This window comes from Typopeltis vanoorti, chromosome 3 (genome assembly GCF_054136105.1).
Source record: "Typopeltis vanoorti isolate ZY-2024b chromosome 3, IOZ_Tvanoo_1.0, whole genome shotgun sequence".
Classification (NCBI taxonomy): Eukaryota; Metazoa; Arthropoda; class Arachnida; order Uropygi; family Thelyphonidae; genus Typopeltis; species Typopeltis vanoorti.
Window position 1 is genome coordinate 59003510 of NC_143551.1, and position 14700 is coordinate 59018209.

The 14700-nt window shown below is 34.6% G+C and overlaps 1 protein-coding gene across 5 annotated transcripts in view; it reads left to right on the forward strand.

Annotated features, from left to right (window-relative positions):
* LOC150108180 (uncharacterized) overlaps positions 1–2714 on the forward strand; it is a 122800-nt gene extending 120086 nt beyond the window's left edge. For all 5 annotated transcript variants that reach the window (XM_090415636.1, XM_090415635.1, XM_090415639.1 and 2 more), the window contains one exon: positions 1549–2714. In XM_090415636.1, coding sequence (XP_090271762.1) covers positions 1549–1620 — 72 coding nt within the window. In that variant the 3' untranslated portion in view covers positions 1621–2714. The remainder of the gene's footprint in view (positions 1–1548) is intronic.
* The last annotated feature ends 11986 nt before the right edge of the window (positions 2715–14700 follow it).

A 14700-nucleotide genomic window follows, 5' to 3' on the forward strand; every position in this document is an offset into this window, starting at 1 on the left:
ATGTGTAATATTGATATTTAAAAAAACTGGAAGTACGAAACATCATGTGGTCCCTCTTGCTCTGATGGCTGGTCATTGACTCTCCTGTTGTAGTTAGGTGTTTATTGCCATAAGTGATACGTCATGAAAATTTCTTCTGTACACTTAAATTGGATTATGAAAATCTTCATTTCTAAGAAGCCAAATGAGTTCCAATTAAATATGGAGAAGGCACAGTAATTCTTCTCCTCCCCAGCAGTTTTATGTGGGTCCTACCCATGAAAGGTTTTGCAAACCTGTAGTACATTTATACCTATTTGGGCTAAGGATTTTTTTATTTTTATTTATTTATTTTATTTTACATAGTCTAGAAACCCTACTCTAAAGACCAACATAGTGTTTTTCAAGCTATTTCTGCTCTCCAGTAAGTAAGGTAGTGTTAATTCATCTCCCATCTAAAGACGGTGAGGCTGCAACCAAAATGTTGATGTTATATATATATATAAACCCTAAACAATTCAAACATCGATGCCCACAGTGGGATTTAAACCAACAACCTGTTGGTGGTTAAGAACAGATATGCTAACCACTCAACCAGGCTGTCTATCTAGCCATGCATTGTATTCAGTACAAAGCAATGTGTTGATGCCCTAAAAATATTGCCATCAATTTCCACAGCATCATTAACACTTTGTTTCTGTTGTGGTAATATTAAAAAAAAAAAAAAAAAAAAGTAAAGTAGCACTAAATTTTAATTTTGTGGAAGTCCGTATGCCTGTAAAATCAGTGAGGCTGCAACCAAAATGTTGATGTTTATATATATTAGTCCTAAACCAAATTTTCACAATGGAAAATTGCTGTGATGGAGGAAAGCATACTGCAGATAAAGCAAAATGGTACTGTTTTTTCAACTATGTAGAAAGTGTTAGTAGAAACTTTGGTCAATGCATTAAGTCTCTTAGTTTGATCCTATATTTTTTATTCAATTTAAAAGAAAAAAAAATTAGAAATGACTTTTTCTCCTCCAGTTGAATGCTGTTTTCAGATGTAAAAAATATTTGAATTATTGTGCCTACCTTCAGTATTTTTTAATACTTAAAAGTTGATCAAACTGTTGTTGAAACTCTGCTTTCTTTAAAATTCACCACTACTAATAAAAACTAATTCATTAAGAAACCTAGATATGATTGTGTTTTTCATTTTATTGACTAGTTTGTTTATATGCATATGACAATTATATTATTTCTACTTATTTGCTACTCATTTCACCTAAAATATTTATGTATAATATAGTAGTCTCTGAAGTGTCCTTAAGAATCCTTTGAAGTATCTTTAGAATGAGTCCTTCGAAAAATTATTGAAGTCATAAAAATAAAAGTAATGAATTTCTATTTGGGAAATGCTTTAAATAAGCTTCATGATAACACTGCTTATTCTGTAAATGTGGATTTGAAGAATTGTTATTGAACTTCAGCTACAATAATTTCAAATCACTAAATTTTATTTTATATAATGTAAAAGTTTATTTAATATAAATATGTAATTAACGTTTGTTTTCATGTCTTTCAGGAACGCCATGTTGAAGAAGTGCGCAATAATAAAGCATCCAACATCAACTGCATTGCTAATTCATCTGGATAACATGCTCAACCTTGATCACTGCCACCACCTGAAATACTCCTGTAAACGATTCAAATTTACACTTCTGGCAAACTATTCTAAGATTTAGTGTTAGATTGCATGTGCTAGTATGATGGCAACTGTCTTTGTGAATGATTCTTCAAACTGCTGCTTGATGTTTGTAAATTTGCTGAATGTATAATTGCCTCTGAAGTGGTAATGACAGTGTCAACTGAACAGCACCTGGAACAATTTCCAGTGCATCTGTGAAGCATAGTCACCAATGTTTAGTATCTAATGGATGCTGAATGCTTATTGCTTGATTAGAGGGAAACAGCAACAGAATTATCAGAGCAATAGAACTTCTCTGGATGATGTCCTTTTTTTGGGCTTAGTCACTGTAAAGTTCACTACTTAATCTCAAATGTTTTAAATACTACTCAGCATCCAGAATATACAAATAGCTTGGTGAAGTAAGGCAAATGCTTAAAATAGCAACTCTGCCAATAAAATGCACTTTCTTTATCTGCAGTAACTCAACTGCATATTGTAGATAGATAGAACTGCCAAAAATTAGAAACTCTTCAATTTGTTATAGCCAAAATATTTGGTTCAAGTTCAGTCTAGTTATTTCACCAAGCTAATTGTTTTATCATATGCAAATACTATCATTGAAATATATTTTCAAGTGCCCATCAGTTACTTGAAATATAAAAGGACCAATTCTACACTACTAAACTTGGTCCACACAGATACTGATTTCTGCCTTAAGATGTTCTGTGATTGCAGTGTTAAGAGTAAATTTTGGGTGTGGACCTTGATTTGATTTTGCTGTTAAGCACTTAGAGGCAAAAGTTGTTGCTACTTTATATTTTTGTACAATATTTCCTTTGCAAATTTTGTAATGTTTGCTTTGTTTGTTTTTAACCATACTGTTGTATGTAGTCCTTTGTCTTAAATCAATAGTCTCTTTGACACTAACTTGTTATAGTGTTTTTAAAAGAAAGATCTTCCCTTGTACAACAGCTAAAGGCTTGACAGGAGTTCGTAACCTGGCTGCTTGTGCTTTGTTACTGATGTATGTTTTGAGTCATTAAAAGCTGCTGTCATGGGTATGAAGTGTGATGTAGTCAATTTTATAATTCCCTTTTAAATACATTTTCTTTAAAAATTAAATGGCTCTCATTGCTGATTTAAATCTCTTTTTTTATCTTCTTATAAAATATTTCTGATAGCTAACAGAACATTTTCTCCATCTACTGATTGTTAATCACCAGGAAAACTTAATGAGAAAATGTGTGAAACAACTAGTTTTGAATTAGTTTATCACAAATATTTATCAAGTCTTTTATTTAAAAAAAAAAAACACATGACCACTTAAATTATTAAAATGGTACAATAATTCCTTCTTGATAAGAGCAGAATAACATGTTAAATTTTTAGTGCTGTTGCTGATAAAATAATACTTAAGATTAGAACAATGTTTTTTAGAATTCCTTAAAGCTGTTTTGAAGGCAAAATGAACAGCTGTCTCCCACTAGATGCTGTGATTAGTTGTACATTGTTCATAAGTCAGGTCTATTGGACAGTGTGCAACTCTTGATTTCTCATCTTCATGTTTGAATATAGTAGCTAATAGCTAAACTAACTATACTCAAACTAAGAATGAAGACCATCTTTTAAATAGTGTTCAATTCTTCTTGACTGCAAAAAAAAAATATTTGGAAGTTGAATTTAAATAGATTGACAATCATGCCTCTATACTAGAGCCAAAACTACAGTATGTTGATTTACCTTCTATCTTATAAATTATGTGGCTTGTTTCCTCTCTAATGGATAGCTTTATGGTTTCTCGACCAGTGTCAGACTATCCCAGAAGTCTTTTTTTTTTCTACTTTTGTCCCTCCACACACATGTAGAAAGTTTTGTTTTTTTACCTTGGGTATAATATATGTTAAAGATGCCAAGCTATTTTAAACCTGGTTTTACTCCATTTCCCAAGTAAGCAAACAGATAAATAAGTCAAGTTTGCACCTGCATGTATTGCAAGTCTAGGAGACCCATAAAGTAGTAAAAGTCTAGGCAACTTGTGGTAAAGGTGGAATAAGCTCTGATCATTATTCTTAATATTTACCCTTAATGCAAAGCCCATCTTCTTGAGATGTATGATTCTATGCATTGAAGGCAAGGGGCCACTACCCAGACTGGTTTCTACCTTTCAGTGGGAGCCAGGCTTAGAAATACCAAGGTTAAGTAATACAGAGCTTAAAAGTATTTTACCAAAACAAGTTACCATAAGGTGCTTCGCCCTTATTAAATAACAAATCTCAGGATGAGAGATAGATGTAAAGTTTTTTTTATCTCTCATCCTGAGATTTTTTATTTAATAAGGTCAAAGTACCTTATGGTAACTTGTTTTGATAAAATACTTATATAAGCTCTGTATTACTTAACCTTGGTATTTCTAAGCCTGGCTCCCACTGATGAGACTTCAATAAAGGTATAAACTGGTCTGGATAGTGGCCCCTTGCCTTCAATGTATAGCATCATACATCTCCTCAAGGAGATGCCCTTTGCATTAAGGGTAATTAAGAATAGTGATCAGAGCTTATTCTACCTTTACCATAAATTGCCTAGCCTTGTACTACTTTACAGGTCACCTAGACTTGCAATACATGCAGGTGCAAACTTGACTTATTTGTCTGTTTGCTTACTTGGGAAATGGAGTAAAATAGCTTGGCATCTTTAACATATATATAAAAAAATTAGTTTGAATGACTATGTACCGAGAATAAAAAAAAAACAACAAGGTTTTAATATTAAGACACAACTAGTTTCGTTGAATGATTCAACTTCAGGTATCACAGGCAAAGAATTATACAAAAAATGACAGACGATAAAATTACATCAACAAATCTAGTATCTTAGTTGTATCTTAATATTAAACCATGTTGTTTTTTCATTCTTGGTATATAGTCATTAAAACTAATTTTTTATAATATTTTCTACCCAGTAAAGATGAACAATAATATCAATTTTCCTGATGACGAGGAATTAAATTTGCTTATCAAAGAATAACAGAAACATCTCAGGACCATTGGATTATTCATTAACAGACTAGTCTTTCTCAAAAGATAGAATGCCACTTATATCGTCCCCCGTTTTATCAATTTTAAAGAATCTATTAAAACTGCTAGAGCTGAAAGAATTTACCGCAGAGCTAAACTAGAGCTTTTATCGAAACGCATTTTTGATACCAAACATAATCTAGCTTCTTATTTCTCTAAAAAGACCTCTTGAAATCCATTTATCTAATTCTCTAGACAGTTCATCTTTGTACAATTTAAAAGAAATTAGTGCTCTAAAAGCTTGAGTCCAGAACACAAGTTTAACCTCATCAGAAAATTTGATTCTCTTAAATGTATACAGGATCGTTCCACTTCTCATCATAATTCTACTTTTTTTAAAAATAGTTGTAATTAATAATTTTTCCCATTGGCTGAAGAAAATGTACTTGCTAAAGGTCTACAATTTTGTTATCGCTCCTACCTCCATACCTAAAGAATTATTTTTAACCAAGATAGAAAAAGCTGCATCCTTATTACCAAACCAAGAAGCTAACCTTTGTATGGAAGCTATATTCACCATAAATCATGCAAGACCACCTTCAGATAACATTTCTCATTCTGAAAGATCAGCCATTAAAAACTTAAGAAATAATAATGACATCATCTGAATTAAATAGTGACCCTACAATAGAACTACATAAGAGGACCAACAATTTACTGAAAACCACCTTGGAGTTACCAAGAAACATCCATCTTTCCCTCAGGTCTCTTCATCCACTAATCCCACAATTATATAGCCTCCCTAAGATCCATAAATTAAACTCTCTGCTCAGACCAATTGTTGAAGGCATACTCCCCTACTTACAACCTATCTAAATACCTTGCATCCTTTTTAAAAAGCCCATCTGGAACTTCCTCATCTCATATAAAAAATAAAAAAAAATTCAGCTGATTTTGTGTCAAAAATCAAAGACATCAAACTTAACAAATCAGATTTAATGGCAAGTTTTGATATAGTTCCTCTCTTCACAAATGTAAGAAGTCCTCCATCTTCTCCAGAACAAACTATCCAATAAATTCTTTTCCTTACTCTCACTGTGTAAATTCAGGATACTTCAAATTCAAAAAAGATCTACAAACAAAACTCAGGATTGGCTATGGGCAGTCTGCTCTCTCAGATTCTTGCTGATATATTTCTATAAGGATTTTGAAGAAAAAGCAATTAATTCCTCCACTCTTAAACCAAAAATTTGGTATCGTTATATAGATGATATATTCCTCATCTGGGAACAGATGACGAATGTATCAACAACCTCAATTTGTTTCTAGACCACCTCAACAAGTTTCATGAAAATATCAATTTTACCTTCGAACTGGAATCCAACTACTGCCTCTCCTTTCTGGACTTAAAACTTACGAGATGTGCTGAAAATATCAAAATCTCAATTTTTAGAAAACCGACTCGCACAGGATATCTTCATGCTTCTTCCCATCACTACCCTCTGCAAAAATGTAGTATTATTTCAACCCTGGCACATCGAGCCAGATCTTTACTTACAGATGAAACAGAACTTTAACTCCATTTTCTTAAAAGGACTTTTGTCAACAATGGCTTCTCTCTTAAACAGATTGATAGATTTTTCTCTTTCCATCACTCTACTGCTACTGAAGATTCTTCTCTCCCAAGAGCTTTTATTTCACTCAAGAAAATTGCCATACATCGGCTCTCTCTCCTCAAAACTAGCAAAAATTCTTAAAAAATTAAACATTACAACTTGCTTCACTACATTTCTAAAACTTGGTTCCATACTAAGTAAACCTAAAGTGAAACATCTCTCTACTCACTATGGAGTCTACAAGATTTTGTGTGAATGTGGAAAACCATACTACGGCCAGACAGCTAAATCCATTCTTTTGCATATGGAAGAACACCAAAGAGACATTTCCTACGATAGGACCAGAGCCAGTGCTTTCTCTCTCTAGCCACGTTCTCTTCTCTATTAACTTGAAGGCTGCCAACACCTCTTAGACTGGCCAAAAACTTCTAATATCCATGTGTGTTATGATGAACTTGAAAGATCATCGAATCTAGAGAAATTTCACTAGATTCATCCCGTATTAATAGCTGCCTTAGCTTCAATCTCTGATGCATACATTGCCTCTGTTCAGTATTGGTGCACTTGTGGCAGCTCATGCACGTAGTCAACTTTAATTTAGAACTCAAGCTCTCATTCCTATTTTTAAAATGTACTATTGTCTTTTATACTAGATTTGTTGATGTAATTTTATCATGTCTCTGTCAGTTTTTGTATAATTCTTTGCCTGTGATACCTGAAGTTGAATCATTCACGAAACTAGTATCTTAATATTAAACTTTGTTTTTTTCATTCTCAGTATAGTCATGCAAACTAATTTTTTATATTTTCTACCGCGTAAAGATGAACAAAACAATTATATGACCTTCTTACGCTGATGTCAAATCCCATTCATACAGTTTTGCTGATAAAAGTATGCTCCATTTTTCTTTGACAAGTTGAAGAATATTCAAATATTCCATACTGCTTCACGATTATGCATAACTACATGCTGATCTATTTGCTATTCTTCAGTGGGGGTGAGTGAGACTGCATCATTAATTTCAATAATACTTAAAATGGTCAGGTTTTCTTTTTTCATGAAGATCTCAATCTTAAGATTTTAATGTTCAGATCACCGAACAAGATTAATCGCCTTGTATTTGTTACCATTCAACTCTTTACTTCTTTGGGATACAGATGTATCCCAAAACTTCTTTGTTCCCCAAGTCTTGTTGACTGTGGATGGTGAATCAAAAAACCTCCCTTAAAAATCTTTTTCTACATGAAAATGGTCAGGTTAATTGAGGATGCTGCATATGTTGTTTCCTCTTTTTCTCCTCTCTACAAATGTTAAACATCTGCTGGTATTCAAACCCACTGAACCAACATAAACTATTTGCATCTTTCATGTCACCTTGTGTGTGTGTGGAATTGAAGTAGAATAAAAAAAAAAAAAAAAAAAAAAAAAAAATATTCAATAAAGTAGATATCAGTGTAACTTTATATACTAAAATGCTCAACCACACTGAATTGCATTTCAACAAAAAATGACAGACTTCCTCCAGAAGTCACATATCTTTTATTATTATTATTATTATTACGGGTATCTCCATGGAGTCAGTAGACTCATCGCGGGAGACCCAAACTAGCAAAACAATATCTGTCATATCTCTTGAATTCATTTACAGATGAAGAGCTCACAACAAAGTCAGGCAATGAATTCCACTCATTCACCACCCTCCAGGCAAAAAACCTTGTTCTGACACCTTTGTTAACCACACTCTTCTTTAATTTCCAGAGATGACCTCTTGTTCTTCCATCACTATCACACAGCTGAAACATTTCCCCTGCATCAATCCTATAAAAACCTTTTAGTAATTTGAATGTTTCTATCATATCCCCTCTTCTTCGCCTATCAACCAATCTCTGCAATCCACAAGCTCTCAATCTATCAATGTAGGGAGCATTTTTTATATCACTCACCAACTTGGTCACTCTTCTCTGAACCCTCTCCACAGCCTCCTAATCTCCAAGGAATCCAGGTGACCAGACCTGAGCACAGTAATCCAAATGTGGAGGTATCAATGCTTTATAAAGGGGAATAATAACCTCTTTATCTCTGGATGTCAGTGTGTTCCTCAACAACCAAGTAATCCTATGTGCAATCTTGGACACCTTAGCAATGTGTCCTCTGAACTTCATCTCCTTATCTACCAATACCCCTAAGTCCCTAGCCTCATCAATCTCTTGGAGTACCTTTCCATCTATGTAGTACACAGCTGGTAATCTTTTAATCCCAAAATGCAGGACTTTACACTTTTCCACATTGAACTGACATCCATTTTCTTTTGCCCATTTTACCAGCTTATTTAAATCCTCCTGCAAACTTTCAACATCAGCTTGATTTTTTATTGCACTACACAACTTTGCATCATCAGCAAACAACTGAATATCTCCCTTTAAGCCGTTTCCTATATCATTTATATACAAATTAAACAACATTGGCCCAAGCACAGAGCCCTGAGGCACACCACTGGTCACCTGCCTCATTCTGGACTCGGCTCCTCCATACACCACCTTATGGTATCTCTCCCTGAGCCATTCTCCTATCCATATCACCAATTTAATATCCATTCCCATCTGCTCCAATTTGCGTAACAGTGTTCTATGGGGTATCCTGTCAAAAGCCTTAGCAAAATCCAGAAGTACCACTGTGTAGCCAGTTCCTTTGTCCAACTCTGATGTTATTCTATTATGGATAGTTAATAGATTGCTAAGGCAAGATCTACCTTTAACAAAACCATGTTGGCCTCTATAGAGTATCATATCCTGATCCACCCATTCTTGAATTTTGTCTTTAACCAACTTTTCCACTACTCCTGAGATGGTGATTGGTCTGTAATTCAATACCGCAGTTTTAGAGCCACCCTTATGCAAAGGAACCACTTTGCCTAACTTCCACTCCCTAGGGACCATACCAGAGTTCAAACTTAAATTAAATATCCAGGTAAGAGGGGTTGACAATTCATTTGCACATTCACGCAACACCCGAGCTGATATTCCATCTAAGCCTACCGCAGTGTTTGCATTTAAGTTTCGCAATATATTTAATACCTCTGATTCTTTAGCTTCAATTCTCACATTAGGTATTGCTATAGGTATAGAGATATCCTCACTTGGGTGATAGACTTTTGAGAAGTGATCACTCAGTAACTCGACTATTACATCTGATTTTGTCACCTCAATACCATCAGCACCCACTAAGGTTATCCTTCCGAAGTCATTCTTCCTCTTACTTGCCACATAGCGGAAGAACTCTTTGGGATTACCCTTGATCTCTTTGGCTAAGGTCTTCTCATAATCTGATTTAGCTTTTCTTACTATGCTGGTAACCTTCCTAGCTTGAGCCTTGTACTGCTCATGGGTGTCCTGATCGCCCTTCTCCTTGTAAATTCTCCATAACATTTTCTTTTTTTGTAGTTCAAGCTTGATACTACTGCTCATCCATCTAATGCCTGCCTTGTTTGACCTCCTGACCATGGGAACACAATCTGATATTGCTTTCCTCAGATACCCGCTGATTTTATCCCAAGCACTGCTAACATCTTTCCCTTGCAATATGTTCTGCCATGGGATGGCTGCAAGCTCACTCCGAAGCTTGTTATAATTGCCTAACCTGTAGTTTCGTACATACCCCTTCTTAATAGAAAAATCCACAGATTTTGCAACCTCCCAAGTCAATACCACATGATCGCTTTCACCAACTGGAGGTAACGAGATCACCTTACTTATGCATATAACCTCTGAACCAATAACCAGGTCCAACACTCTCACACCAGGTGTCCCTTCAGTTACGTGCTGTTTCAAGTAATCTCGTAGCAGATGTATGAACTCCATTTCCTTTTTGCTACGTGATATTTCCTCCTTCCAATTGATATCACCATAATTAAAATCCCCCATAATAATCACTAAGCCTTCACTCATTGCACTAAGTTGCTGATGCATGAATTCAATATCTCCCCCTGTACTCCCTGGCCTATAGCAGCATCCAACTGTATATTTGGTTGCGTTGGTCACTATTTCGCACCAGACTGCCTCAAATGAACTCTCATTCACATGTCTATCATCATGATATACTACTTTCTTTGGCTGCAACACATCAGCTATCATCAACAGTACTCCTCCTCCTGTTCTATCTTCTCTATCCTCCCTGAAAATACTGTACCCATCACATTCAATTCCAGTGACCACATCTTCTGCTGACAGCCAAGTTTCACTAATGCCTACAACTTTTGGTGAGATTTCACTGACTAATGCCAAAAATTCTTCTCTCTTATTTCTAATGCTTCTAGCATTGGTATACAAAAATTGCAGATTCCCTCTAGATCTTGTACCGGCTTTAGAACTGATATATAAGTCACTAACTACCGTAGTCCTATGCCGATTTTTTTCCCCTCTCTTCTGCAATTTATTCTGCCTATAAGGATCAATAAATACGCAATCAGTGCTAAAGTTTCTCTCTCTTACACTCAACCTTTTCAATATTAGTTTCCCTGCCCAATAACTTCAACCTGTTCAGAAAACAATAACTTCTTCAATCGCTTATGTCCTTCCATGTTAAGATGCAGTCCATCTCTAGCATACAACTGCCTTTTTCTTTCAAACACACTCCAAACATCAACAAACTTCAGACCTCTTTTTCTGCACATTCTTGCAATCATATCATTCATTATCATTGCTCGTCTACTTAACTTGTAATTGTCAAAACGAGGTAGCACACACACTATTCTCCCATTGACACTTTTCCTCTTCACAATATCTAATAATGTTCTTAAATCTTTTCCTACCCGATTTATACTACCTCTCAGGTCATTCGTACCCACCATAACTATCATCTTGTCTGTTTCATGCCCTCTCTTTATTGCTAAAGCCACTCTTTCTATTGTACCATCAGCCAAGCACTCCTCATGCATACCACTCTCCATACCCTTAATCATAGAATCACCATATATTTTACCACTATTAACTTCATTCAAGTTCACACTCATGGACTCATTCTCTACACTATTCAGCATGACTCTCCCAGCTTCATTACTCAACTCTCTAGTACTTACCCCCCCACTCTCACTACATCTCATTTCTTCTTGGCCACTTGTGGTTTTATTATGTTGACTCCCAATCACTCCCATACTATTTATTACTGAATCATTCATCAAAGACTCACCCATATGTAATCCTGTTCTAGTTACTTCAGCTAAAGTAATCTCTATAGTCCTAATTTCTCTGTTTAACACATTAAACTCAGCTTTAACTTCCAGTATCTCCTTACCGATCACTTCCACTTCCTCATGAAGAAGATGAAGGTCATTTTTCATTTTCATAAACTCCCGCCGAAGTTCTTCCGCTACGGTCCCGATGTCAGCTTCCATTCCTAAACGCTCCAGCCTATCCCGACACTTCTCACATACGTCGACATTTTCTTTCTTTTCATTTTGCCAGACCGACCACAGATCCTTCACATTTTTCGGTGCATACATGTAGCAGTTTCCGCAACGCATCCATTGCGAAAAATCTAACGCTGAGCCAGCCTTTCGTGTAGTAGTAGAAGTCCTGCGCGCCGCTGACGTACGTTTCTTGTTGGACGCCATCTTTACACGTTGATATAGTGAAACAAACGGCAGTGAAAACACAATATATACAACACAGTTCTAAACAATAATACCACTGAAGGACACTTGTTTCTAACCGATGCACAATTTTAGCACAATTTGTGACAAAAAGCCACACTATATTTAACTTTAAAAACACGTTTTCTAGACTAGCTTAACTCGACCGCCACATCTTAGCTGTTCAAAGAAACATTAACATGCTCTCTTTTGGTATTTTTCACCATTTATGTATTTGTGGTAGTGCTATGCTATAGGTTTTTTGCCTTGTGTGTGGAATTGAAGTAGAAATGAAAAAAAAAAAAAAAAAAAACTGTTCAATAAAGTAAATCTTATTGGTGCTTAACTTTATATATACTAAAAAGCTCAGCAATTCTGAGTTCTGATGTTTCAACAAATATTTTCATTTATAACAAATCTATTCATTGGTAGCTTTTCTATAGTGTGATACTTAAAAACCAGGTTAGGAGAAAGACCAAATAGCAGAATTTTCAAGTCAGAATGGAATATAAAGAGATGACAGTATTTTTCAAAGTGCCAGATTTTTGTATTTGTTAGTCATTTATTCATCATCCAAATAGACATTTTATTTAGAAGATACTATATAAACAAATAGAGATAAATTGCTGTGTGTTCCATTAGCTAAAAGAAGCCATAACAGTTTTCTTGGATTTGTTTATCAGACAGTATCTTCTAAGTAAAAAGTCTACTTAGATAAGTGGGCTATACAAGTGGAAATTTGTAATAGCACGAAGTTCTTATGTTTGTGAATCAGTCACCATCAGTGAATAAAATTTCCATTAGAAATGGAATCAGATACCATTAACATTTCTCACTGGAACAGTTAAGAATGACAAACTTCAGATAGTGCTGCCATTTCATTATATGCTGTTTTCTACACTTTAGTAGGTATGGCCACGGGTACTCGTCCTGTTGGCTAGAAGCTAGGCATTGCTGCCTAGAAAAAATAATCACTAAGTATGACTATCTTCTCTCAGCTGTGAATTTTTGTCATACATCTTAACTATATATCACTACTTCATATGCTAAAGACATTTCAGAAGGGAAAAAAAAAAAAGTTATTCTACATTGCTTTTTGCTTAAAATCCTTTAGACGGTCATCATCCTTGATTAGTCCCAGGCACCGACTATATTCAGTCTTTCTACAATTCTAATTACAATAGACAGATTTGGTTTCTTTATTAGGACCATGGTAATTTACTTCCAACTCTTCAAGGTTGGATTCCTTTTCAGAGAATCTGGAATGTTTTATATCAGCCTATCTTAAGTGACTGTTCCATCTCCTGTGTGAAAAATTATCAAATGGGAACATTTAACTGATCCAGTAGATCATGCCTGCTGGATCAGTGTTGCAGCAATGCGTAGCTTCTGGCCAACAGGATGAGTACCTTTTTTTAATGTCTATGCATATTTTGGCTAAAATGTGTACCTTTTGTAAATTTCAGTGATTTCCCACTGGCCATATCTTTTCTTTTGAGAATGCCAAAACTGAAGTAAAGGGCATTTCAAAAAGAAATATTTAATGCTTTTTAATTTATTAAAGGTTTTAGAAGTAAATAGTAAACTAAAATGTAAATTTTTGATGTCATTGTTTACAAAAACTTAAACCTTCACTTCAAAACTAAACATTTCATTTCTAAATACATTTCCAGATAGATTCAGTTGGGTATTTTATACAGTTCTCTAACCAATCTCCAGATTTAACATATTTAAATTTTTATCTATGGGACTGATAAGGCTAAAATTTAACATAAAAGATATATTGTGGAATTGAAACAATGTATTCAGGAAGTCATCACAACATCTCCCTATTTGTACTGGAGTGTGCTATTGAATTAGAATGTAGAGAATGCTAGTGTCAATCTGTGAAAGATATTAGTACCCATCTATTTATAAAAAAAAAAAAAAAAAAAAAAAAAAAAAGCTGAATGTGAGAATTACAGGCATTTCTCTGCTAAGTGTTCCTGGTAAGATTTATGCACATATTTTTGAGAAACAATTAAGAAATTGAGGAGGAGAAACTTGGAAGAACAAGCCGGGTTCAGGCCTAATGAGAGTTGTCAGGATCAGGTTTTAACTTTTAAGACGTAGTTGAGAAAATCATGGGAATATAACAAAGATCTGTAATTGAGTGTGTAGATCTGGAAAAGATATAGACAAGGTGCAAAGAGGAAAGCTTTTCGAAATGCTATAGTTATATGGTGTAAATGGGACATAACAAGTAATACATAATCTATATTTCAGTTGTAAATCAGTTAACTTCCTGTACCTACTTAAATTTTAAGTCAGGTGTGCAACAAGGGTGTACATTATCTCTACTGTTATCATCTATATGGATCACCTTATGAAGGAAAGCAGTATTAAACCTGATATCAATATTGGATATGTTATTTTCAGCCCTTTAATTTATGCAGCTGATGTTCTAGGTTTATATTTAGGAGTATATATATAAGTCTGCAGGATTCCCTGATCAAATTGAAAAACTGTTGCAATATATATATATATAAGTCTGCAGGATTCCCTGATCAAATTGAAAAACTGTTGCAATATATTTGGTACGAAAATCAGGATTAAAAAGACGACGAAAATAAGCAGAAACATTGAAAACATCAACTGTATCCTGAATGGAGAACCTGTAAACCATTTCAGTTATTTAGACAATTTTTAGTGAAGATGGCAAATTAAGTTTGGAAATAGATGGCAGAATTTGCAAAGCTAGTATAGTAGGAAGTCAGCTGAATAAATTTATATGGATTAAGAGAGAGTAGT